A 27,684-nucleotide genomic window follows, 5' to 3' on the forward strand; every position below is an offset into this window, starting at 1 on the left:
TTGGATGTATTATATAATAACTGAATATACATCTAGAAATATTTTTTTTAAACACACCAACGGAATAGGATGTCATGTGTCCAATTATTATTTTGGGGGCGGGGACAAAAAATTTTTAAGCCAGTTTGGGGAAGAGTCATCTCCATCCATTTCTACATGACGCTACAGATCCATGCGCACCAAATCCAGTAGACACTTAAACAGCTTCTTCCCTCTAGCCATTAACTCCTTAAACAGTCACTGACAGTCACTCTTCTTGCACCACAAAATGGTACTTCAAAACTAGTGGTTACTCTAAAATGGTTCAATGATTTTGTTGTTTACGATGATACTAGTGCAGCGTGTTATACCGGAGACAAATTCCTTGTGTGTTCTACATACTTGGCCAATAAAGATGATTCTGATTCTGATGACACTCGAGGGATTTGCACCTCTCAGCCTGCAATAATAGCCTTCCCCAACATTTGTCAAATAATTTACAACCACCACCTGTCTCATCCATCTAGAGCACTACCAGCATCAATTTAATATTTGATATGGTTAAGTATAAATTCTCCAAATGGCCTCAACCATTTGTAGCGCTATACTGTATTGAAGAAAATGTAGAACATTTCATTGCTAATAATTATCTGTACAGTGTAATGTTGCTTGCTCAAATGATTCACTTTTTCTAATTTACTTCCACTTCCAAGCTTTATCAGTGTCTTTAAAAGAGTGGCGCTCACTATTCGACGTTCCATTGTATTTGGGTATAAAGAGCGAGAGCGAAAAATAGCACCATCCATACACCATATTCCTTTGACAACACAGCCCTTAGTGGCTCTTTACAATTTGCAACGATAACAGTAGCCATCTTGTTACGGGCTAACTGTGACAAATCACACACATGGACACATGCACGAATACACAGATTAAAAAAAGGTTGCAATGTGACCAGGAAAGATTGAGGAGACAGCACTGATAAGACAGCCATAAGTGTATTGTGGGTCCTTATTTGATGCCGAAAGTCCAAAAGTGGCCCGGCCCAGAGGGGGCATCGCAGACGCTGCCCCTGGCATATGTAGGATATTAATGAGTCTTATTAAAGCAGCACAACATTTGCTGCGCTTCTGACCCACGAGGCTCTGACAGCCTGACAGAACCACCTGGCCCGAGTCACACTGGATAAGGTCACCTCTAGAACTTGGATTTTTTTTGTGTGTGTAAACTGTACTGTCTTCATGCATTTTAGGAAAAGTTTTTTTTAATTATTTGTTTTGTAAGCTCTACTTACATGAGCCATTTTGATTGATGTGAGGTTTTTTTTTCTTTTGGTATTTTTGTAAATGAACCGCTACCTGCTTTTAGAACATGTGTTGGTACTGCTGTCAGCACCTAAGACAGAGTGGTCCTCGACAGGGAATCAGAGGAGAGAGATTAAATCAGAGAAGGTAAATCAATAACGGTGTGTTCAATTGAGCCTCTGATTGCTGGGACCGGCAGACCTGCAAAAGCACCTGATGATCAGCTCATCTTGGTTTCAATGTAATATTATCAACAAAAATCAAATATGCCGGTGTAAATATTGATTTTAGCATTGATACTGTCATTTGATTGCCATCAGTGTGGATATTCAGTGGTTATGAAATGTCTACACACCCCTACTCAAATTCCAGGTTTCAAATGATGCCAGACCTATTCCGCCGATAATGTGTTGAAAAAGAAATTAAACATTCGAGAGAGGTGAGTGCGGGCGGAATTTTTTCCAGTTGACATCAGTCAGACATTTTGCTACCCATTTAAATGTTTTCGTCAATGGCAGTGCAGTTTGCCCACCCCCCACACCACCACCTTCAACATTTGCATGGCTATGTTTCACCTGGGTAATTAGGACGCATGATGTAACCATTACGCACATTCAAAATGACTGATGATGCATTGGAATAGGAATAATCAGAGGGTTCTGTCTTAAAACAAAAAAATATTCCAGCTCTATGGGCAGTGTATATAAATAAACCACAATGTGTAAAAAAATTGCAATAAGGGAATCTTTTTATGCTCGGTTCCGGGCCATAACAGTAGATAAACCAGCCCAGTCAAATGACAATACTGGAGCTTTAGCGATACAACCGGCATATTCTATTTTCTTTGACAACCGGTTACATCCATAAGAAACGCATCTTGATTGTTCGGGTGTACCGTATGCTATGGCCAATGAGCTCCAGACAGAAATACATTCGATCAACTAATCAAACTTTTTACTCCTGCACCACTCTGGCCAGCAGTCTTGCCTGCAGCGGAAGAATTACGGAGCCCGGGAGATAGCATGAAACCGTCGCTCCCCAGTCACAGCCTCTGAAAACTTCCTGTACTGGCTAATTAAAATGGGCCAAATTGACTCGACCAGCTGAGACTTCCACTTTTTTTCTGACAAAGCGGAAGAGTGATGATGAGTTAGTGTGACCTTCACGTGGCACTCTTTCAAAAAGATTTAAATGAACAGGGTAAGCAACTAAACACTCAAAGACAGGCAGCATTCACCCTCCACCTCCTAAGACCAAACGAGTTGTTTCCAAAATTGGATTTTTAGACCTTCGCCCCAAATCTGGTGGTGGGTGCTAAAGATGAACTTTCCCTTTTTTTAAACCCTTGCTCATGTCACGTTTAGAAGAACCATCTGGACCCTTTGTACATTTAGAACAGCCGCATCAGCAGCATATGGTACTATTTCAGTGTCTGGCAGGCGCGAACATCTCCGACGGGATGGAAGGTGACATCATGCAACAGATCAGTAAAGCCAGGAAGCCATCGGAGGGAGAGAAGGTAATCTAGCAACAGAGATTCAAAATTAGTACGTGTCTCGGCAGCACGGTTGAGAGATGGAGTGGCTGTCTTTTCAAGAAACTAATCCCAAAGGGCACTAAGACCACATCCACACATACGGTGGAGAAGGAATAAATAAGCAAACCAAAATAATTGTTCTTTCCCTGCTTCTATTATATATATATATATATATATATATATATATGACTGATGTAGACTTATTGGCGCTTTAGACATATTGTACTGAGCAACCAGAACAAAGATGTGTGAACTAATGAAAAAAAGTAAAGGGAAAACATAAATATTGTACCTAAAAATATATATATATTTATACATTTGCTCCGTAGTGTATGGATTGAAAATAACACTAACAACAACGTACAAATGCATATGCCAAAGCTATAGATAATTTGATTCCCGGTACCATGAATGCTAAGACCTTAATGGACAATCAGAAGAATTGTGACACAATAGAAACAAAAATATCAACCATTAACTGAAGTTAATCCCGAATATTACATTATCGCACATGGGAATGTTGATTTGTAAAAATAATCAATATATTGGCTCACACAAAAATGAAAACATAGGTATGTTTATGTGGCCAAAATATGTTTTAGAAAGTGAATGCGATGTCTAAGAAAACAATTGTTCAATCAAAACCATCGGAACATTCATTCTCAGCTAAGGTCATCCGAACATATTTGGAGGTTTAACCCTCCTTCAAAAGCCTTCTCACGGCTGCCTCGGTCAAGGTTTAAGAGCTTCCCAACTCGGAAGATGAAGATGAACAGGACAAGAGACTGGAGGCGGGATGCAGGAAGCAATGGCCATCATCATCTTTATGATTGCTCAAGTTGTCGCTCACTGCTTCATCATTCAACCATTACAAAGGTTGAATGATGGAGCCTTGATAGCTCCATCAGCTCACACCAATAACACTGTAACAAAAGCAGCAGGAAAGAAAGGAACAAAGAGGGAAGGAAAGACAGAAAGAAAGAAGCTTGACCACTGTGGGGGAGAGTCGGTGGCCATAAAAGTGCTGAAGACAAGCCCACGCCACCTAGGTCCTCCCAGCATTTTCACCAGACAGGAAGATGGATGGACCCCAGTCTATTAATAAGTACACTTAACTCACCAGGGCGCCAAAACTGCTAACACTGCAACTGGCCCCCGGATACTAGCTCCAACGATACCACCTCCCCACAATGGCGCCCACTCATCTTCTGATTGGAGCGACCGCGCGGTAAACCGAACCCTCCGAGCGCAACTTGGAGGCCCTCTTAGGCCATACCACCGGGAGCCATTGATCGATGAGGCGACAAGTGAGCCGAACACCATTTGCAGGATGTTATCGTGTGCTCTCGCAGGATTCGACTTGATGATGTGAAGGAAAAGGATGAGGGGAATCACAGTTGAAATATGTAAAAATTAAAATAAACATTTTTTTTTTAAGTGGGAAAGGGAGCCTTATCTAAATATACAGAGCAATGAAGAATCAATGAAGCAATGGCGCTGTTCCTAATGAGGTGTGACAGCCCAGGATAAATTGGAATATGAAGTGAAGCATGATTACAGAGGATTAGATAACAACCGCAGCGCAGCCCCGGCTTTTTGCTCGCTCTCGGTTTATAAATACATTTGTTGGCGTTCCGTCGGTGCCTGCACACGGATGCCGTGCTCACTTTGGCGGCGGCGGCGGCAGCGTACAGTGTGAGATAGCGGTGAGGTCAGCTCCACCTTCACAGTGCTACCGGCTATGATGTGCAAAAGCGGTTGAGAGGAGGTGCTTCATCACGCCGCAGCAGCTTGGTGCGCGAGCCTCTGGCCATGATTCATCCATGCCGATTGATTCCCGCCATAAAACGCGCGGCGGCTTTACATTAGATGCAAACTGTGATGATGGCATTTTTTTTTTTATTGGGAGCTCACGTGGAACTTGAATGGCAGGAGCCATGGCTCGAATCTGTCTGCTTCCACCTCGCTAAAATTCATCAAAATCACGTTGCAGCGCCTGTGCCAACATTTGCAACTGGTTTCAGCATGTGTCAAGTTGAATCTACTTTCCGTCACCAAATTGTGAGGTGAGCCGGGGGCGTGTAAAAGAAAACGCCTTCGGTCCACTGGAATGGCCAGCAAGGTGCAGAGCTCTCTGACAACACCCAAACAGGCTAAAAAAGAATTGCATCAACACAAAAACCAAGATGCGTCAGATCGGCGCAGTCGATGAATAAAGGGCCCCATGTGACATCGCTCTCAGTTATCTCATTTCTGGACGCCGTTTGTACACAACCAATTGGGAATCCCCAATGTATTGTTTATGGGATGGATTGTTCCAACAAGGCATTGGTATGTCAAAAGGGTAAAATCCTCACTCATACTTTGAGAAAGTTAACATTGGTTACGTCAGGGGTCCCCAAACTACGGCCCGCGGGCCGGCACATTTAACCCGGCCCTCTAACCCTCCTGTTGTCCTCGGATCAAAATGACCCGTCACTGTGTTAAAAACGCCCCAAAAAAACGTAAATGGTAATTTTTTAACTTGAAAAGCTGTACAAAAAAAAGTACAAAGGTGGTCTTCGGGGAAAAATGACCCATGATGCAAATAGGGTTGAAATCAAGGTCACAAAGTTATTTACACACCATAGAATGTTTCGGTGTTTTAGTTGTGTCTCAGATCAATTAGTAGAACACGTGAACAAGACGGTAGCAGACATAAACAAGACAAGATAGGTGGCGTTCTCGTAGATGGCAGAACCTTTTTTTGTGGATTTCAAGGGGCTATAAAGAGAGAGAATTGTTTAATTATTATTTATTTCTTGTTTTTTCTGTGAAGAACTCAGAGAGGGTTATTTAGTTATTATTTATTTCATTAATAATGTTATTATTTGTTTCCTGACTTTTTTTTCTGTAAAGAACCTGGAAAGGGTTATTTGGTTCTGTGTGGCTTTTTGGGAAACAATACATTTTTTAAGCTCCCCTACGATCGTTGATGTTACAAACTGACACCGGCCCCTCATCAGAGAAGGTAAAAGTTATGTGGCCCTCACAGGAAAACGTTTGGGGACCCCTGGGTTACATTCTTTTGTGCAATCCTATGAACCCAAAGTAACATTGAACAAAACCTGCACTCATGCTCATGACTTCAAAATCCATAAGTCTGGGAATAGACAACAGTATGGACATTAATAATAAGGGAAGCCTGTTAATTTCGCGTTCTTTTTAGCATTAGCACATCAAGTCCACAGACGGCCGAAAACATCTCACCTTGAAAGTATGAAAAAGGAGTAAATGCATGCTACTGACACCTATAGGGCTTAAGTGGAACTGCAACCACCTTAATCTGAAGCGTGAGGGCCTAATAACGTCACAAACTAGCTAATGAACGAAAGTGATACATGCATTAAGCTTGAGCTCATTGTAAAAGGAAAAAAGTACATAAAGTTTACCAATGTTTCCACTTCTGTAAATAAGTTTTGCTGACATTTGCACACACTCCAGAGTGAATGGAAATGGGCAATCCACTTTCTCAGGCTGGGTCAGTGGAGCCGCGAACATTCCATCTCTAAACGTTTTCATTTTTACGGCTGCGGATTGCTTCGCCACCGCCGGTGTCTCGATTCGGCTCAAACACACTTCATCACCCTGCACCGCCATAAAGAAAAAACCCCCGATTTCCTCTGCCCCATTTCCCTTAAAGTGAGCTCAGCAATCGGTCTTTCTCTTACAATAAATGCTACTTTTGCCTCGCAACTTTACTGATGACACACTTTGCGATCACAAACCGTCATAGTCCAAAATGTTTGACCGCTTGGTGGTAGAAATATATTGACACGTTGCAAAAACCACCACAAACTTTAGGGAATTTATCATTTCATTTCTTAGGTTTAATCTATAAAGGGGGAATGTACATTGTTGAATAAAAAATAATTGTTTTCATGATACTTACTGTGTATTGCTCCAATGCAAATATACGCAAAATTGAGTGCCACGTTGCACTCGCATTTCAAACATGATATTTAAAGATTCAAAATAAGCCACCATTTTTGTGTTAGGTTTGATCAAATCAGCCCTAATGTAATTATACGCTATGATGGTCCATAAAAATCTTAAAACTGAAGTGTTCTTATAATATTGAAGATGCTATCAATTATGTTGTTGGATGAATGATTATAAAAATATAATCCCCTTCCAGTGACGAGGAATTAAGCAGCGTAAATTGAATTATTGGTGACGTAACCCACATCTGACCCCGGCTCCAACGTTGCGCTTGTTTACGAAACATTGACTTGCAGGTTCTTTACTGACGGAGCGACAATAGGAAATGCTGCATGCATAATTCAGCACTGTAGATACAGTCGTGTTTCCCACTAGCATTCCGCGGGACAAAAAAACAAAAAACAAAAGACTGTAGCACTAACTGAGACAAGGAGGAAAGCGCAATAACAAGTTGCACACAGTGTGTATCGGTGCAAATACAAATCTGTTCTTACCAAAGATGACCCAGAGCGAGATACAAAGTGTTGAGTGAGTACGAGTGCTGCCAACTGCGCTGCTGTGAAGTGGTCGGTTTAGTGACCTAAATGATATAGTTGGACCCGGCTTGTACTGTACGGCATGGGGCCACCTGATCACCTGCATCAGCTTATGGTGGTTGATAAGCGTCCTGGTGAGAGCGTATGTTTAGCTGGGATGGAGGCCCAGGTGCACGACACAATGGAAAGACTGGCGCGTGAGCAGACTGGAAAGCAACGTGTGGCAAGTGACCTCCTTTCCATATGTCGCAACATACATAACTTTCCATGATGGAATATATGTTTTTTTTTCATCTATCCAAGCATTGTAACTATTTTATAAATTTTGTTCAGTACTTCTTTGTCACCTTTGTGAATGTTACTACAGTAACTAAATTTCGATGCCAGGCATTTAGATATGTTCTATTAAGCTTTTCATGCATTTCAGGTCAATTTATATCTCAGCTACACAGTTTACATGCAGCGCCGGTGATTGCCGAGTCATTTGACCCACTCTTTATACGGACATGACATGAAGCAAGGGTTATTGGTGGGTCATATGACTCTTCATGCGGATATTGGTCAGCCTCAACCGTGATCAACATCTGCACGTTGCATTACCAGGGCATGATGTTTTCATATGGACCCTTGCCAACAACAACAAAAAAAAGATGAAGTCTTGTAGAAAGATGTGTGATGTGATGTGCAAGCTTGCTAATCTATGGAACAAAAATAAATATTTGTGATCTTACAGCAAACACCAACGCTCATTATTTGTGTGGTAGCAATCTCTAAGAAGTGTGAGAAGCACGGTACATGATGTGCAACCAGCCTGACCATAATAGAGAGCAAGAGTGACGATTAAAAGGAACAGAATTGAAGTCTGCATCAGAGGAAAGAATTGAAGAGTTTGGTAACACTTTTCATGATGATCAAACGTTGCTCATTATGCAATATTCTGTTAGTTTCACGCATACTGTCAGCGTATTTATCACAACAACAAAAAATACTTGCAACTAATGTCAAAATAGTTGTTCTTTACTCACCCTTCCCTGCCTTCATCTTCATCAGCATTGGAAAGGAGCTGCGAGCCAGCCATCGAGAGATCCAGTGCTGTCAGGGGAAGGTCTCTGTAGCCAAAACTCATCAGTTGGACCGGAGGAGCCAAGCACTGGCTCTCATCGTCCACCTGCTGTGAGATGACTTCCAAGTCTGACAGAGCTGCAGTCTCCACATCCCTAGCAGACCACCAAGAAAAGACAGGACACACATTAGACCTTGATCCGGTGGATGACCACTGAAAAAAAATAAGAGTAAAAAAAATGAATTAAAACTAACCTGACAATGCCGATCAAAACTGACTGATCTATAACTAACATGGAATTTAAACTAAAACCACTTTTTTTCCCCACAAAATGCAATGTATGTGCCAGCACTACTCAAACACCGCACTTTTGATTTTACACACACACACACATACGCAACACCCCCTCCCCCCTCCCACACACACACACTTTTGTGAAATCAGTATCAAATGCAATAATTCGGCAAGATTTCGAGCAGCGCCTCTTTCGGAGAAAACTGAAACTGTGTCAGGCTGTCAGCATTAAACATTTTAGCCTATTAAATGTGCCTTTGAAAAGTAGTGCACTTAAATGTCCGTAAGCCAACCAGACACTTTTGGCTCACTGGCGACAGTCAAGTGACCATTCTCTCTGGCCGAGCGCCGTGGGCGAGAGGCCAAGGCAGCTAGCTGTTAACCACTAGCATAGCTGCTAACACCAAAGACTGATGAGACCAGTTATTGCGAGTCAGCATGTCTGCTGTTAGCTAGCTATACCTGCATCTAACCAATGTGTACTACACCTTTTCGGTGCTAAATATTTACCAACCACAAAGTGGGCAGGAAGGGCTGATAGACATCACATTCTTGCAAATTCTCACATGTAAATAAGGTGGTCTCTGTAGATGACTAGATGCAGTGTTCTTAAGTTTGTTTGTTTGTTTAGATATTTGTATGTAAAAACACATAGTACAAGAATAAGAACGCTATATTTAAATAAAAGGCATCGCTAAAGAAGATATATTTATCTTTTCTTAAAATTTTACAGGAAGGCGTTTCATCTTTTGTTCCAGTTCAACATAGCAGCCGATTAGTAAAAGTGAAAGATGGTGCCAACACACAGTGAGCCGTGACATAGCACAAAGGCAGCACAGATGAAAAAGACTTAAATTATTCATTCGGGCAACATGAAGAACACATTCTTATTCACTGCCGTGCCCTCGGGGTAGCAACGCTGGGTCACTGAGGGTCACGCGCAAACACCCACTCGGGATCATGAAACGACTGAGCGCTCACACAGTTTAGCAACACCAGATAAGTTGCCGGTCCGACGTTCGCTCGGAGGGACCGAAATAACTGGGGCGTGTCTTGCTTGAAGTGCAGCGCTCGTATACATTTGTGGCCACTGTTTAATGCATTTAATGCAACGGCTAATCATCACAACGCCGCAAAAGACACTGAGAGGCTGAGGAGAGGTTATTGCAAGACAGCTTTGAAAAGCTCGTATAGTTTAGGAATTATGAGCACATAAGAAAAAAAGCCAAATATGCAGTATCTACACATATGTAATTAAAGATGCAAGCGGCAATTAACAGCTCCTTTTTCATTGCATATCCTCAAAAGGATCATTGAACTTTGAACGCTGTAGGCTCTACCGCGCATGCCATTGCCCCATTGGCAATAAAGCTTTCAAACTCAGCGATGGCTTACAATTGCGGCTCATTTGGTCAAATTCCCGAGCAGGTTTTGTCAGAGTATAATACCTGCACCTGGAGTTCTCCTTTTCTTCAAACCAAAGTGGCCAATTTGGCCTGGGTCCTTCAAACCCCTTTGGGTTATCCTCTTATAATAGACCTGAGTACAGAATTTGTGTCAACTGGTGAATTTGGTGTCAGATTTGTCACACAAACATTCGTTTTTACCAGAGTTTTGTCTTTGCAAAGAATTTTAGTAAACTGTCACAGGGAAAGAGGAAAACCCATGCTGCACTGAACACGTCAGTCAGGAACGAGACACGCTATAAACAATCGGATCTCTTGTATTTACTTTTCTAAGGAGACAGATCCAAATCAAGGAGAGAGAGCAAGAGGAGCATCAAAATAGGCCTTTGAAACAAAGCGTAAAATTTCAACGATCGGGAAGAAGGCACAGCAACAGGTTCACCCTAATATTTTATTTCCAGACGTACACCCCAAAATTTTATAATGGCAAATCTGCTTGACGACTGAGCGACCGTAAATAAGCACCATGCGACTTGATCCATTTTAGTGTCTCTCACGTAACAAAAAACAAAAAAAACAAAATTAGAACCTAACACCATGGTAGGCAAGCAGCATAACCAGTTGTGCAAAAGCTAGGCCGCCTCAATTGAGCACGGAGGAGGAAACAAATGTTGAATGCGGCCGCAGACTGACTCTGTGTGTGTGTGTGTGTGTGTGTGTGTGTGTGTGTGTGGATGCGTGTGTTGTATTTTTAGACCAGAGCAGATGCTGGTGTATCAAGTCTGATGTGACGTCACTGCCTTTCCTTTTGTCAGCTGAGTAGATCCCCACTCGCCTTCAAACGTCAAAGGAAGTCAGGCGAGAGGGGGGGGGGGGGGGGGGGGGGGGTAGAGAGAGGGAGCTGGGGGCGCATGTCAGGGGTTATGCAACAAGCTCAGGGGGACAACAAACAAAAAGAGGAGAGCTCTGAGCAGTCAAAGAGGGGAAATGGTGCTGAGAGAGACGGGGAGGGTTGCATGTGAAAAGTGGAGGTAATAAATGAATGGGAGGGAGGTGGAGATTGGAAAGGGGAAGATGGATGGCGGGGGGAGAGGGAAGGATGAGGGCAATGAAAGGAGATGATGAGGAACCATAAAGATGGAGCCGCCACATTCTGTTCAAGTCAGCTTTTGTTCACAATTATTTCAGCGACTATTCACTCGGAAATAATTCAAAATAGCACAAAGAATTCACACATTTCTGCAAATAGTGGCCGGAAGCAATTATTTATTCAATTACGGATGGGCGCGTTTCTTTTTACATGCCACCATCCTTTAAGGGAGTACTGATTCTATACGATTTTTGATACAGAAGAAATGATCCGATTTAAGGATGTAATGATTTAAAAAAATGTAACGATTCGATTTGATGTGGCTGTTGCTTTTATCATGTTCATTAATATGCAGCAACATATAAAAGCTCTCCCAAGCCCAATCTTATTCAAGTTAAGTAACGTCCAAACGATTCTACTGTGGGCCACTCATTAAAAAAAAAAAAACGATTCGATACGAATCTTGATACATGGGTGCGATATGATTCAAGGACAATTTGAAATTGTAATGATTCGATTCGGTTCATCAAATCAAAAACAATTTGAAGCAGACATCCATTCTCATCAACACATGTCCTTTGACATCTGGAGCTTATCCCAGCTGACATTGGGCATGACGTGACTTACATCCTAAACGGGTCTCCAGACAATCGAATGGCAAATATTCACACTTGCATTGACACCTGTCGACCAACAAACTCAACCGAGAGAATCAAACAGAACCCTCCGGACTGTGAGTTAGCCACTAGTCCATCACAAGGTCTTTCCAAATAATAGGAAATAATATTCAAAGTGATGTTTAAAAACCAGGGCGGCCCGGTAGTCCAGTGGTTAGCACGTCGGCTTCACAGTGCAGAGGTACCGGGTTCGATTCCAGCTCCGGCCTCCCTGTGTGGAGTTTGCATGTTCTCCCCGGGCCAGCGTGGGTTTTCTCCGGGTGCTCTGGTTTCCTCCCACATTCCAAAAATATGCATGGCAGGCTGATTGAACACTCTAAATTGTCCCTAGGTGTGAGTGTGAGTGCGAATGGTTGTTCGTCTCTGTGTGCCCTGTGATTGGCTAGCAACCGATTCAGGGTGTCCCCAGCCTACTGCCCGAAGACAGCTGGGATAGGCTCCCGCGCCCCTAGTGAGGATCAAGCGGTCCGGAAGATGAATGAATGTTTAAAAACCAAAAATACTATGATAGTAAAATAAAGAAAAAAAACGGAAAACTTAACGCAGACTGAAAATGGAAACGGACAACATTGTGAAGCGGCTACATCAGAGTGAAATGGAGGGTGAATCTCTCGCGGCATCATCTCATGATGCAGGATCATCTTGGGTAACGTTGCTTTGGCTCGCAGTGACTTCAAACAGTCTCTGATATGAACTATTGAATGTTTGTGCACAATAAAACAGACCCATGAACTGATTCTAAATAGAGTTTTGTATCCAGTTTTCTCACTTCATAGTTCTTTGTTTCTGCAGAGGGCTTCAAATTGTGATGACAGAGCACCGAGTGACCTGAAGCATTCACGGGAGAGGCACGCAATATGACTGACTGACTTCCCTGCCAAATGGACAGACAGGAGGAAAGAAAGGTACACACATGGATAGACGTACATGTGCGCACGCACACACACACACACACACACGTTCACTCACCCACACCGGTTTATTAAAAAATACAGTGCGAACATCAACTCCAAAATGCTTTTGATTTAATCAGCGGGACCATAACTCTTCAAGGGCATCGCGGCCTCTGACAGAAGGTGTGTGTGTGTGTGTGTGGGTGTGTATCTATCTATATCTATATATATAGATAGATATAGATATAGATACACACACGCACACACGTTACAGCGCACACGCACGCACATGCATGATAGAAAACAGCCTGACACAGAGGCATGCTACTTTTTTATCAATACTTTTGAAGCCTCTTAACTATCGCGGCTCACGCGTACCGTTTTAAAATGCTTCTCTCGGCCACCCAGATTCCCATTCTTTGCCCGTCCCCTCGATGAATTGTACATGAAACAAACTCTGAATGAGAATAATGATAACGATGAATGATGTAGCGCAGCAGCTCTGATGACGAGCTGCAATTGCAGATTGTTGAGCGCTAACAACTACTGGTGACACAGGTCACGCGCCAAGGTAGGTTAAGATTGCCTGCTTTATTTTATTCTATTTTTTAAATACCTTTTGTGAAAGTGAGACTGATAGTATGATTTCGGGTGCAATGTACATTAACAAAACAAATAAATTACTAACATGCACAAAGACACACAAACGGTTGTTTGTTTTTTTTTCTTCTCTACTCCCCTCGCGATCGATTAGGGACCAGTCCGCGATCTACCGGTCGATGGCGATCGACGTAATGGCCACACCTGACCTACATCATCATGATGGAAATCGGTTATAAATTAGAGCGATATACGTGTAGCTTTTTAAGGCTCGGTAAAGAATTTTGAGCGTCTTTGGTGGAGTACACTACAGTAGAGCGAGACTAACCAAGTCAAGTCAAGTCAAGTCAACAGTATTTATAGAGCACTTTCAAACAGCCATCGCTGCATACAAAGTGCTGTACATGGAGCGATTTAACATATACAATAAACAGTAAGACGAATCAGTAATAAGTAAAATCAAAACCAAGCAGTAAAATCAAGAGCAAATCTAAGTCATGCTGAGTCAAACGCCAAAGAATACAAGTGAGTTTTGAGGAGGGCTTTAAAGATGGGCAGCGAGGAGGCTTGCCGAATGTACCTGAGGCGCCGGGCAGGGGCAAATGGAGGCTCTTCAATATTTGTTTGACGACTCACCTGAAGAAGTTTAGACGTTGAATAATTTGGAATTTGTCATAAAATTTCAATTAAAAAAAATGTCCAGAATTGGAAAGTAATTCAGAACAAGATGAGAAGAAAACAAAAGACAAAGACATATGAGTACTATATTGCTTTTCAGTGTTTTTTTCCCCCCTCTTAGTTAATGAAAAGAGCTTTCACCGAGCATTGGACGTTATTGCAGTCTTGTCTCAAGAGCTGCTGCCCTTATCCCAATTTGATGGGATTATTTCCCGCAGCGAGAGGGCCTCACATTTCTTTGAAGATACACAAAAACAAATCCACCCAAGGCCGGGACGCTATTGACTCATACAGCAAATGCAATATGTATCGTGCAATTCCACAAAATAGAGATGAAGGGGGGGGGGGAAAAGAGCCTCTGCCGATCGTAACTTTTTATTGTCTGTTCAGCAACTTGTGCGTGGAAGCAACGCCGCCTACACTTGTGTACATGCAGCAACAAACGTGAATAGAAATAAATGAGAAACTACATTAACATGTGAGAAAACGGGCGCAGGGAGATGCCACCTGCACTGTTTGAGTAAATGAAAAGGGATCGTTCGCTCTGTGAGGCACGTATATGACAAAAACCCTCCATGCTTAGTTCACCAATTCCCACTCACAGATTGAGGATGGCTGTCACAAGATTCGTCTACTAGCCACGCTTCTCCTAGGCACTTTTGCACACCAACCCTCATATAAAGAGCCAGCAAAACTATGACTAAATAAATAACTAAATAAATTAATTAATAATAATAAGAATTACACACAATCAGTCAAAGGATCTGAATTAAGAATCACATATTACATGAACACAGCAAATAACATCCTGAATAGTTTTCACTGAGATCTGAATATGATTTTTCACATATTTTAGCTAAATTCACTTTAATTGGACATCACACCCCTGACACCATTCAAAGTTCCACTGGTTGGTCCTCAAATAAAGTTCAGTTGGTCTATCAGGCAAACTTTAGTTCAAAATAGCAATCTATGTCAACACATAAACTTCAAAGCAAAAAAAATAAAATAAAATAAAAAAAATGTCCGGAAAATCCTGCTAGAACAGCTGAACTTTATTTGGGGTTAATCAAAGTCACTTTAAATGGTGGCATTTGAGTGGTAATTCCCATTTAACATGAGGTGGTATCAGTGTTGCCAACTCATCGGTAAGGAAAGTAGCTGTCCTAAAACTCGCGATAAGTCGCTAAATGACGCTATCGCCCAACTTGCAGAATTGACCACATGCATGCGGTAATGGACGCTGTAGAAAAGTTAAAGAGACTTGATTTGTGTTGGATAGCGATGCTAAATGTGCTACTGACAGTGTGTGCGCCCTGAGTAAAGTTTTCATTGGATGAATGGAATATCAATGAGCAGGGAGGAAAAAAATGAAAGAGACAATATGAAATCGTTAACTTGTTTGTGCAAAGCCCCTCCCCCAAGAAAACCCCCACATCTTATTGCTGTGCTTTGTGCTCTTACACATACACGTCATGACCTTTCTGAGACCCCCTGATGCTCTTGCACAAAAAAGCAGCGAGGTAATTGCAAATACAACATTAGCACATGTACACACTAACGAGCCGCGTACAACCATGAGCCATGTACACACAAAGAATGAGGTGATATTCAGGGGAGTGGAATCCCCCTGAGGGAAGCAGATAAAATTAAATAGCGGACTGTAATATTGAGCGCCAGGTAGGAAAGGTCATTACCAGACAAAAGTTGCTCTGGGGATTTCAGCGGGCCAAAACAGAAGGTCATGGAGGCAGAGCCACTGAAGAATGTTCTTCATCAAGCAAGTGAACATCTCGCTCATGATGCCGGTCATCTTTTTTTTTTTTCTCAAATGAGGGAACCCATGCATAATTTCTGTCAACCTTATCTGGTTCAGAGTCATCACTGAGCTGAAGCCTCTTTCAGTGGACAACATGCAAACGCCACAAGGGAGAGCGCGAGCCCGGATTCGAACCCTGAACCTTTCAACTGTGATTCACAACTGCCAATTCCGCATCCACTGTGCTGCTGATATAGGATTATTTGTTGTATTATATTGTGCTGGTGTATATTGAAAAAAAAACTATCCAGCTACTTTGGCATCTGTTCAAAGCAGCTCGAGGTGAGTACAAGTTTGAGCTTTTATTGGATGCTGTTCATGAATCATGAATGCCCCCCCCCCCCCGCCCGAATTCTCAGTAATATAAAACGAAGATCTCGTACTCTATGTAAATCATAATACTAAAGACGCTGGAAAATAGGGTTGCTCAATGAGGCGCATCAGGTAAATGGCAACAAATGGCAGACCGACTTTTGTCAATAAAATTGAAGTGGGTTGAATTTGGATTACCAACCATGATGTGCTGAAAACATGAGTACACTTCGTATGCGGACTCGTATTCAGGGATCCTCAATGGAAAATTAAAAAGGACCAGCGCAGGAAAACGTCATCTTTATGTACGGTATGCACTGCAATTCATACCCAAATATTTTTGTCCACATTTTTGACAAGAAAACCTTCATTAGTCTCATTAGTCTTTAAATGTTTTCATTTTCGGCAAGCGCAACATCAGTAGTCGGTCTTTTGAAGAAATTCATTAAGCAGATAAGTGCAACAGTTTCAATATTCTGAATTATGGTAACACCGGTATGTTTTTGAAGTGCTGTGCTAGTTTTTGTCGTACACACAGGAAGGAGCGTAGCAAAGATTCAAACCCAGAACCTCAGAACTGTGAGTCGGACGTGCCATTAGCTCACCGTGCCGCTTTGATAGAAATTAAAGTGTTCGTTCTCACGCTCTTCTTTCATCACTGCCTTCCTTGCCTCACGACGCCCACTCCACATGCAAAGATACTCAGGACGGACCATTTGATTGGCTCAATTCCCACCACAAAGCACAGAACTTATTTGTGTATTCCCTGTATGCTTGCATTTCCTGTAACCATAACGACCAGAAAGATGCGCTGTTTACAGTGCATCTCCAGCGCTATTTAAATGATCAGTTATGGTCAAAATAATCTACTACAGGTCTGGGCCACAATCAAAAAGTGACTAGAGTCCACTCATGAGGAATCTTGTTTTATTTGAGCATTGTGCTGGACACATCACATTAATTGAACGCGTCACAATTGCTAACCTGTCTGTCACTCTCTCAACCTTTATGCCGGTCAGTGATTTAGATTTATAGGCATTCTAGGCAGAATTAGGCGATTTTAGATTTTGGCTCCTCCTGACTCTTTTCTCATCGTTTGTGTGTCCTTGTTGCTACAAACATTTACATTCTCCTGCAGCACAGTACAGGCAGATCCTCTGTGCCTCTGTGTGGCTCTTACTACCACTCTGACGCTATCCCCCCCCCCCAAAAAAATACAATACATAACACGGTGTAAGATACAGTAAAACTAAACTGTGACTGCTCCATTAGAGAAGATATGTAAATGTTTGAATTATTGAGTCACTTTTTTTGCCCTGATTCACGATCAGACGAAAACCACCTGCTGTGCCCCGTTTTCAGATCATGTCATCGAATCGGGTCATTCCCTAGTTAAATAGATGCATTGTGGATTCAATTGTATCATCATATTATCATTACTCTGGATGGGTATTTGACTACATTTCCGAATGTTCTAAAATCCTTTCCCAAACCAGTGTCATAGTAAAAAAAATGTAGTGGCAGGCAGAAGTTGTGCATAGATGTGCTGTAGCTCAATTTTCACAACTGACATCACGTTGCTTTTTCCTAGACAGCAAGCTAGTTGAAAGAAGTGCACTTCATTTTGCACTTTTTGTTGCAAGACATGATTAATCAACATTTGACTGAATTCTTAAAGGTGAATGAATCAATATGCCTACCCTAAATTGTTACTGAGGGCAAAATTCATTAACAAAAAAAAAAACACAGCCACAGAATTCTATTGCACAAATGTCATTGTTTGTGTTTCTGTGGGAGTGAGTGGACATAAATGTAAGGATGAAGTGAAGCTTCTTGGTGAAAGAGTGATAAGCTGAGAGACTGTTTTGAGTGCGTGTGTGAACTTACCCAGCATTAGCCATGTCGTCTGGTGAGAGGGAGAAGAGATGGATACTTCCTATTGCAACTTTTCCGTCCGTCCTCGTGTTCTTGTGCTGTAATTCACCCCGTGTATTCTGTTTTCATGTTAAACCTGTTGGGCAGAATACATTAAGAGGAATAAGTGACACTTTAAAAGTAAACAGTGGAGAATATGTGTATAGCTTGACATGGAGGTGGTAGGCAATAAAGCCTGTGTGATGGATGAGGTTAGCCTGAGGCTTCATTGCCAACATTCAAGGTGTGAAAGTACCAAGTAGTAGTAGTATCATATTGTGCCGCATGAACCGTTTTGTCCTGTAAGAAGTGAGGTTTTTCTGACTCACCAGTTTCAACTTTAAGGACACTTGCATGATCCAATGAGATCGAATACAACTTTGATTGGCAAACATGATCAGAGAGGTAGTCATTTAACAATATGGTGTTTGGAATTTTTGGAATGTTGTGTGTCTTTTAAAAATAAAAAAAGATCGAAGGTTTAAATGGAAAAATTATTGTTGGAGTTTGCAGTGGGGTACAGCCGCACTGAATCATTTTGAACTGTTGTTTTCCTTATTTGATTCCATATTCAAAATTAATGTATAATATACATTTAAAAAATCCAAATATATTATTGATTTGTACATTTGAGTAACCCCAACACACAAGCTGACACAGAACAAAGTGTGGTTTTGCCGAGCAAAGTTAGCAATGATATCGACAGCTATAAAGTGAACGGCAGCGACAATGTTAAACATGCACTAGGCCTATTGTTAGTTAAATGAATTAAGTCTCTGACGATTTCACTCAAAATGATTTAGGTTCGAGCACACAGATGAATGGTTTGAGGAGAAAAAACTCATAAAGTAAGAAATAACATTACAACGACCCCGACATTTTGTGTCAAAACTTTTGAGGACTCTTCACAATCTGGTTCCGTGAGCTTTTTTTCCCCCTCTCTCTTTTAATCACCCCCAAGCTAATCAAAGTGTGTTTTGTGGAGGGAAAAAAACGGCTACTTTACTCACCTGAGTGGGACTTACATGGCCGAAGAGTGAAAGCTCCCCGCGGGCGAAACTCAAACTCGATACGCATCGTGGACCGGCATCACGGTAGCACTTGCAGCCCTGTTCGATAGCATCATCAATTCCATCGGAGCCGTGAGATGACGCCGCGGATCGGCGGAGGGCTTCCCCGGCGAGCTCAGTGGGAGTCCCGCGGAGGAGGACGAGGAGGAGGGAGCAAGAACGAGGAGCTGTCCGGGTGCTGAAACGTGTATCCGACTTCCTTCCACGGTAACAATGTGGGCGAATTCTCACTCCAACGGCATAATAAAGACATTCGCCGATGATTCGTGTGACATTTGCATCGCTCCAGTCACGAAACCTTAAAAAAAAACGGACGAGGGCCCGTCAATCACGCAGAGCTGCCCTCACGATTGTCGACTGAGAGGAGCCACGAATGTTTTTATTAGCTTTACGATCGCTAGGTCGACCCTCTCCGTTGTGAAAAGCGTTTTTTATGGTTTCCAAAAATAAAGATACTATGGGAGTAGAGGTTTTGCCTTCGCGGCAATTGGCTTAAGCGCTTGTCACTCATCGGGATTAGCTCGACGATGGTTAGCGCGCACATCAATCAATGGATGCTGACCATGTTGCACGCTCGCTTCACAGCGTAGGACCTGGATCAAAAAAAGCAAGCACATAAACCCCTGACGATTTATTTTGTTTTATGATTTATTATTTTATTCGGTTTTTTGGGGGACAGATTTAAGCAGATCTGATTTTGGCACATCGTGTAGAAAAGTGCACTTGCTACCCAGATGAAAATAACACACACAAAAATAAACCAACATGAGACATTTTTCCCCCCCAAGGAAACTGTACTCACGGGTCATCTGTTGAGACTAGTGCTTGGCACAGCTTGAGCATTTGCGGGCTTCTCATAAAGTCCCTGTGTTGTTTTACTTATTTTAGAATTGCGTGGCAGGCAACCGATTGCCCACCCGGTTAACAGGTCGTTACAGCTCTTGCACTAAATCTCAACAGATACCTAATGGGAGCATCTGGTGGGTTAAAGAAGGGTTGTTACAGTATACTTGAGCAAAAATATTGGAACTCTTCAAAAGACAGCAGCAGCTAATATCAATATTTAGGTGACAATGCATCATACATACTTGTGGAAATTGCACTTTCACCACATAAGGATCACAGCAAACGTCAGCGTACTACACAAGGAAGCCTGTTGAACCTTGGAAAGTTTTACTGGCATTACAACACTCTGGCAGTACCAAAACAGTTGCTTATTTGGGGGCCATTTATGCCTACTATTTTGTCCGTCTCCAATCTCCCCTTAGGATGGAGAAAAAAAAACTTAAAATGCTGTACCAGATAGAGCTGTCCACAAAACACAACAACGAAAGGTGTTGCCTCATGTGAACACTGTAAGGAAGGAAGGGTTTTTGGTATGGAAGAAGCCGAGGCTTATGAAATGCCTTAAGAAATACAAAAGATTATTAGCCATGTGCACAGTTGCTTCCCCCCGCATCAGAGTCATTAAAACAATAGATCAGGCATTTACCAGGAACTTACCTCGAGCTCTTCACCCCATGTGAGATATTTGCGGGGAGACACAGTGGGAGAGCAAGTTTCACAGAAAAATCAAACTTCACCTCCCTGGTACTGACACTGCAGAATTCCTTTAAACACAGATCCCAACCAACTCTGTTGCTCCCCAAGAAAGGGAAATTTGCAAAGTTAACTTTGTTGCCACCCAGTATGAATGGGAGTGGCAAGGAAAAAGACTAAAGTTGGCCTTTTTTTAATCAGCAGTGTGAAAGAGCCTCAGTTCACACAAGAGCTCTTCGGGATGCCGGTACACGATATACCTGTAAGTGTAATGGGCAGAGGTCCGAATAGTTTTGTTCACACGGTGTATCAAAACTGCCTTGGCATTGCGAAAGGAAAGTGACGTCTCCTCATTACAGGAAGAAAAAGTGCCTTTGCTAGATAAGAAACTACAACTCTAAAACTCAACAATAGCTCAAGGTTCTTTTTTTTCTTTTTTCTTAAAGCAAAAACCCTGTAAGGCGACCCAAAATCTGACTGAAATGTTTGCAAAAGTTTAAGCAAAATATTTACATGTTTTACAAGAGTGCTACATCGCGGAAGGATACGATAAGAGATGATCAATGTTAAGCTATTGTAACTGTTAAGAGGGAAGCAATGGAGTCCCGGCAGTTGCCATTAAAATGACAGCTGAAGGGTCAACGGCAATGCTTTCCAGCTCAATTGTTCGTTTTTAATCAATCAACCCAAATGGACCAGCGTCATGACCGTGGTGTACTCGTGCTGCAGACCGTCTGTGTCGGTGTCGCACAGCGTGTAGTCATCTTTGACGATGCGGTCGCAGCCGATCTCACCGTTGCCGAAAAGGCCGAACAGCGGAACTCCAGGGAAGACCTTTTGGAAGGCGTCGGCCTCCACGTTGCTCTGGTTATTGTAGTAATTCTGCCCTCGGCCCACGCACGCAAACATGAAGCCCAGGGTGTTCCTCTCGGGGATTTTGGCGGCTTTCAGCCTGCGGATGGTGGCTTCGGCCGCTTTGGGGTTGCTGACGTCCTGGTCCAAGAGCACCGAGGCGCCCTGCACTTTGGGGCCGCTGAGTGCCAGGCCCACCACGCCGTAAGCACCCCGGCTACAACTACAAAGAGTGGGAATGTTGTCAAAGGTGCAAGAATACAACCAACCTGCTTGAGCTTATCAACTTCAAACGTTGGCAAGTGATATTACACACTGGATCTCCTCAAATAGTTGTAACCGACGGTGTACATATACGTACTTGGGGGGTGAACAACTTCAGAATCTTGTAATCACCGACGCCGATTGATCGACAACATCGTCGATTCCTTTACAATAGTCGTCTCGCCTCAAACTCTCTTGCTACATACGCTACGGTTCTTAATTGTTCTGAACTCATTCATTCAAACCCATTCAGATGCTTTCATGGCCTCGCAGACAGTCTGAACTTGTCTAACGAAGAACCATTCACAAATGTTAAGCTACTACCCGCTACAGTGTTATTCTTACAAATTATTGACCACTTCTAAGTATTGAAAATGGCTTACTCTCTTTGATTAATGGTTCAACAAACAAGCTATTTTGGGGATCTCCTGTAAAGTGATGAGTTTTAACTCATTCACTCCCAAAGACATATTTATATCTCTCTGTCTTTTCACACTCCACACATTCAAACCCAGATACTTATTTTTTTCTAATTTTCCAATGTAAAAAAAACAAAAAACAACAATTATGGTGTCTAGAATTGGCTGGTACTGAAAAGGTATGAGGATTCCACCTGATTCCAATGATATCATATTTTGGATAATGCATTGTACAATTAAAGGCCTTCCCCGAACGAACGAATGGCTGGCTATTTCTGTAAATATAGGCCGTTTGGCACGACGTGAGCAGAGATTTGCTCGTTGTTTCTTACCAGAGGCTGGTGGGAAAGACGCTTTCTACAAGTCCCCCTGCGATGAGAGCTTTGCTCTTGGCCAGAGGCTCCAGGATTTGGCCAAGGAAACGCGCTCCTCCAGATTTGTACGCATCATAGACAAACAGGAGGACCACCCTTAACTCGGGGTTGTCGATGAGTCCTGTTGGCACAAGCCCATTAAACAAAATTCAATACACTTCGGGAGATGATGCTACGTTTGTAGTGGTCAGCTGAGGTTAAAGATGAAATCCAATATGAAGGAGCAGTGTTTACTATGTTGTTGTGAAATTATGCATGTGTATTGTTGAAAGGACAATGATGTTGATTTTAAGTTTGTGTCTCTTAACAACTGCTTGACATTGACGGCGAACGTACACTCACCTGCTTCTTTTAGAGTGCTTGGTGAGAGGGACTTTTGGCAGAAATGAAAAGGCCTGATGTGGACGCCCTCCATGCTTGGAAACATGAGAGCAAATCCGGCCTCTCCTTCCTGATGCTCCTCGGGAGGTCTGGAGGGAGAACCAGTCGGGGTTACTGAAAACACACACGCACACACACAAAAGGAGTGAAAAACAGCAATCAGACTGAACAAAAATTGTGTTAACCAGTGTTTAAAATGAATTGTACGAATTTCTCAACGTTGGCACCTCAAATCAATGGCCTTCCAAGTACGGAACCCAGCAGACCTCATGAATGTGAGTAATTAATTTTTAATTTACTGAAAAATGTCAACTAGGCTCATGTCGCTAATGACCATGGGGCTCATTACGCGCAGTAAAATAAGTAAAAATCTTAATAGATTTTAGTTGCACCTCAACATAGAGTGTCCCCCAAGTGAAAAACCCAGTACGTTAGAGCTCACACGCGTTAAAAACATATCGTCTTCCAGATTCGGCAAATTAGTCACGTAATCTATACATTGCTGATGTTTGAAAGAAAGCGTACATTACAGAAAACATTTCACATAATGATGTTTCATTTGTCCCGCACGCTGCACTCCGTGGGTCATTTTTCAAATTGCCTGCAGTCCGTAACCAACATGCATAAATAACTTGTACTTCAGGCTACAAGGAAACCTATTACATGTCATTGCAGCTTTCATACATTGCCATAGATAATCCAATCACAGATTTCCTCCAATTGAATTAGAGCCACGACGACCCCGCGCTGAACCCCCTCCCATCCCAGCAGCAATATATCCAATAAATGAGCGTCACGGCAAACAGCCGGGGCCACCATAAGGCCTGATCGACGACGGCAGCCTGACCAGCCATCATCCACGCCGAGGAGAGCCCCCGCCTGATGGAGAGTCACTTCTCTGCAGGGTTGTGATTATGTGAAGAAATGACAAGCGCGGGGCGCCACAGACGAGGCCATCTATCAGGGGAAGGAAAGGATGGCCGAAAGAAGGCAGCCCTTCTTTTGACTCAGCACCAGTAGCATGATTAATGCTGAGCCGTCTGCAGGAAAGCGGGCGATTCCTCTTCTAAAGTTGCCTGAAAGGTGTGCATTATTCTACCGTAGAATTTGATATCCTCTCTCTGCTATTTGGAGAGCCTGCTGTTGTCAAGGAAATCCCATAGACGGCGTGACTGGTGTTTTTCCCTTCATTTGTTTGTTTGGTTTTTTCGGGGGTGGGGGGTGGGGGGGTGGAGACAGAAATGAGGGTACCCAAATCTCTGCCTAGCAACAGATAAACTGTGCAATATTTATTATTGTAGTTTAAAAGCATGACATGAAGAGTCTGGGGGCACAAATGACAACGCCCCCTTAAAAACCGCCGGTTAATGAGTGCACAAAACCACTAGCTGACTGGAATTGTATTCGAATAAGGCAGGAGCACAGATGATGGTGCTCAACGAATTCTGCCTTGCAACAAGGGACCATGCCTGCTCCAAGCTTGCTCAAGTTTTATTTTAATTATGTGTTATATGCCTACAAACCACAGAGCCAAAGACTGTAAGACACTAATTCGCTGTTCAGAGTGTGACAGCGATCGTCACATCTCAGCTCTCCATGATGGTCCGCCTCCCTGGATGGAAAAAGATCCAGTGACTTCCGAGAGTGATGGCGGGGAGCAAGCTGAGGAGAACTCAACTCTAAGTACATCCAGCTGCACTGAAGTTTGTGAGGAGGGCTTGCACGGAAAGTCATGTTCCAAGATATGCCTAGTTACTGTATTTGCCCTGATGGAGAAGTACGGGGAAGGTAGGAAGCTGCAATGCGTATTTGTAGATTTAGAGAAGGCTTATGACAGGGTGCCAAGAGAGGAATTGTGGTTCTGTATGAGGAAGTCGGGGGTTGCGGAGAAGTACGTTAGGTTGGTTCAGGACATGTATGAGAATAGTACAACACTGGTGAGGTGTGCAGTTGGACGGACAGAAGACTTCAAGGTGGAGGTAGGACTGCATCAAGGATCGGCCCTGAGCCCCTTCTTGTTTGCTATGGTGATGGATAGATTGACAGATGAGGTCAGACAGGAGTCGCCCTGGACTATGATGTTTGCAGATGACATTGTGGTCTGTAGTGAGAGTAGGCAGCAGCTACAAGAAATCCTAGAAAGGTGAAGGTTTGCACGAGAGACAAGAGGAATTAAGGTCAGTCGTGGTAAGACAGAGTACATGTGCATAAATGAAAGGAAGACCAGTGGAACGGTGAGGTTACAGGGAGCAGAGGTGGAGAAGGTACAGGAATTTAAGTACCTAGGATCAATAGTGCAGAGCAGGGGAGACCGTGGAAGAGAAGTGAAGAATAGAGTGCAGGCAGGATGGAACAGCTGGAGAAAAGTGTCAGGAGTGATTTGTGATAGAACGGTGTCGGCTAAGGTGGAGGGCAAAGTTTACAGAACAGTTGTGAGACCAGCCACGATGTACGGTCTAGAGGCACTAGCGATTGGCAAAAGACAGGAGGCAGAGTTAGAGGTGGCTGAGTTTCTCCTTAGGAGTGACAAGAATGGACAGGATCAGAAATGAGGTCATCAGAGGGACAACTCAGACAGGAAAGTTTGGAGAAAAAGTTAGAGAGGACAGCCGGAATGGTTTGGACATGTACAGAGGAGGGACAGTGGATACATTGGTAGGAGAATGTTAGCGATGGAGCTACCAGGTAGGAGACAGAGAGGAAGGCCAAAGAGGAGATCCATGGATGCCATGAGGGAAGACATGCAGGTAGTTGGAATCAGAGTAGAGGATGCAGAGAACGGGAAAAGATGGAAATTAATGACTCGCTGTGGCAACCCCTGAAGAGGGACAAGCCGAAAGGAGAAGATGTTTTGTATCAATAACGCCTCAGTACAAATGATACTGATTTTAGGCCCCAACCTAAAAAAAAAACTCTCTCTATTAACAAGCAACCTTGTCCGCTAGCCATCTTAAGTTCTTCCAGAATAAAGAGGGGAATATCAATAATGGTGTGCAACAAATATTGCCTAGTAACAAGTGCCTCTGCCTGTTAGCTGGCTGAGTTTTTAATCTTGGTTTCCAGGTTTAATAGAAATAAGGTTGGGGAACTCCGAGTGTCCAACAAACAAAGCCTACTCTGCAACAATTGACTATATACCTGCTAACTGGCTGACTTTTTGCTTGAGTTCTGAAGTCTTACATTGATAACACGGGAGCACAAATGATGGTCCAAATAACTCTGCCGAGCAATAAGTAATCATGCCTGCTCACTAGGGTTCCTTTCATATGAATCAAGCAAGGGCAAAAATAATGACGGCCATCGCAGTCTTCCTTGTAAAAATGCCTACTAGCTGGCAACGTTTTGTTATAGTTAATTGTCAAGCATCATGTGACCATGCATGTAAGGTTACCATGCCTCCTAGCCAGCCGAATTTAGTTGAAAATGTGAGGATTGGCATCTCCAGAGCAAGAGAAAGCAAACTTACAGACAATTCCTGGACTAGCAATGCCGATGATGTCACAATTTTTCGGGAAGACTTGGATGAGCTTTTCAACTGGGCTGTGACGGCTCCTCTTTGCTTTAAAAAAAAAAGAATGGATCACTTACAGCTCATCCAAAGTTATCAAGCATGCAACAAAACATATTGTAGGATTGAATACAAACATTTTTTCTGTCTGTAGCAGTAACCTGGAAGCTTGAAGGCCTCGCAGTCCATCATCACTAAGACCGTTTTGGGCAGGAGAAATACTTTCTGTAAATACAAGTCAAGAGCTAGAGTTAAAACATCACTCAGTGGGGTTTACCAAGGCAGATATGTGTCTCATTAGAACTCTTCTTTTCATTTAGAATTCATTTTCTGTAGTAGTGTAATCTGTATATATTTTGCCACCAAATAAGAGGAAGCTTGTTTGTCTTGATGAAGGAATAATACACAGTAATCTTGTGCATTTACCAGTAAATAAAATGGCTACCAGATCCAATCAAATGTACCACATAGGGAGTAGTGCCTTGAAGTTATTTCATTGAATGACAAAGCTTACCAGCAGCGCTTCAACTCATTAAACTTACTCTCGTGCTGTTTAGTTAACAATGTATAGCAACATACTTTGTGTTAAATTGTAGCCATTACCTCCACCTCTTCAGCCAGGGTGTTGCAGAGGGCATGAACCTCCGTGCTGGAGGGACCACAGGCCGAAACCCATGTCAACTGCTGTTGAGTTCTGAGCACTCGTCGGGCACAATTGCTCCATAGCCTACACACACTTTGAAGTAACCCACACAAACATTCCGTAAGCATTAATAGCGAGGAAGCGAGCGCTGCTGACAACTGACTGATTAAAATTAACATACTTCGTTTAAATGGACGTCAGCAAAATAATATAGAAGTGTTTAATTTCACAGTGTAACACTTTCACTACCCAGAAACAGCCATGTTGAGCGCCTGTGGAGTTTTATACTAGGTTAAGAAAACGTTTCCCTACCTTGCGATTCGTAGCAGAGATTTGGTCGGAACAAAAGTAAGAATTCGCTCGACGACCTCCACAACGTTGCTCAGGACGTACGTCGCCTTGTTATCCGATGGCGATGAATCGAAAGCGGCATTATCGTCCATTTTGCCCTCTCAAATCGTGGATTTCGGGAACAACGCTGCCCTGCACGTCAGTCGAGTTTTGACCCGGAACTGTTGCGGGGAGGAAAGCCAATACACAATACTGCCTCC

At 42.9% G+C, this 27,684-nt stretch overlaps 2 protein-coding genes across 3 annotated transcripts in view; both read right to left on the reverse strand.

Moving 5' to 3' along the window:
- LOC127599167 (transmembrane protein 266-like) overlaps positions 1 to 19,792 on the reverse strand; it is a 37,754-nt gene extending 17,962 nt beyond the window's left edge. The window contains exons 1-3 of the mRNA XM_052062893.1: positions 19,094 to 19,792; positions 18,057 to 18,180; positions 8,363 to 8,554 (exon numbers count right to left, since the gene is read on the reverse strand). Coding sequence (XP_051918853.1) covers positions 8,363 to 8,554; positions 18,057 to 18,070 — 206 coding nt within the window. The 5' untranslated portion in view covers positions 18,071 to 18,180; positions 19,094 to 19,792. The remainder of the gene's footprint in view (positions 1 to 8,362; positions 8,555 to 18,056; positions 18,181 to 19,093) is intronic.
- Positions 19,793 to 19,934: 142 nt separating this feature from the next.
- On the reverse strand, positions 19,935 to 27,659 carry fbxo22 (F-box protein 22). Of its 2 annotated transcripts, none has more exons than XM_052062913.1 (7): positions 27,446 to 27,659; positions 27,094 to 27,226; positions 26,652 to 26,715; positions 26,449 to 26,541; positions 22,944 to 23,096; positions 22,560 to 22,722; positions 19,935 to 21,767 (listed from the first exon to the last, which is right to left on the reverse strand). In XM_052062913.1, exons 1-7 carry the CDS (start codon positions 27,574 to 27,576, stop codon positions 21,374 to 21,376), a joined length of 1,131 nt encoding a protein of 376 aa, XP_051918873.1. In that variant the 5' UTR covers positions 27,577 to 27,659; the 3' UTR covers positions 19,935 to 21,373. The 2 variants fall into 2 exon arrangements, with proteins under 2 accessions (XP_051918873.1, XP_051918872.1); XM_052062912.1 differs by having other exon boundaries at positions 26,628 to 26,715; positions 27,446 to 27,658.
- Between the last annotated feature and the right edge of the window lie 25 nt (positions 27,660 to 27,684).

The sequence above is a fragment of the Hippocampus zosterae genome, chromosome 4 (assembly GCF_025434085.1).
Source record: "Hippocampus zosterae strain Florida chromosome 4, ASM2543408v3, whole genome shotgun sequence".
NCBI classification, from domain to species: Eukaryota; Metazoa; Chordata; class Actinopteri; order Syngnathiformes; family Syngnathidae; genus Hippocampus; species Hippocampus zosterae.

Coding starts and splice junctions, on each gene's coding strand:
- fbxo22 (XM_052062912.1), bottom strand. CDS start 27,576: ATGGACGATAATGCCGCTTTCGATTCATCGCCATCGGATAACAAGGCG. Junction 26,716..27,093: donor CCCTGGCTGAAGAGGTGGAG/GTAATGGCTACA, acceptor TTGTATTTACAG/AAAGTATTTCTCCTGCCCAA. Junction 22,723..22,943: donor AAGCACTCTAAAAGAAGCAG/GTGAGTGTACGT, acceptor TTGTGCCAACAG/GACTCATCGACAACCCCGAG.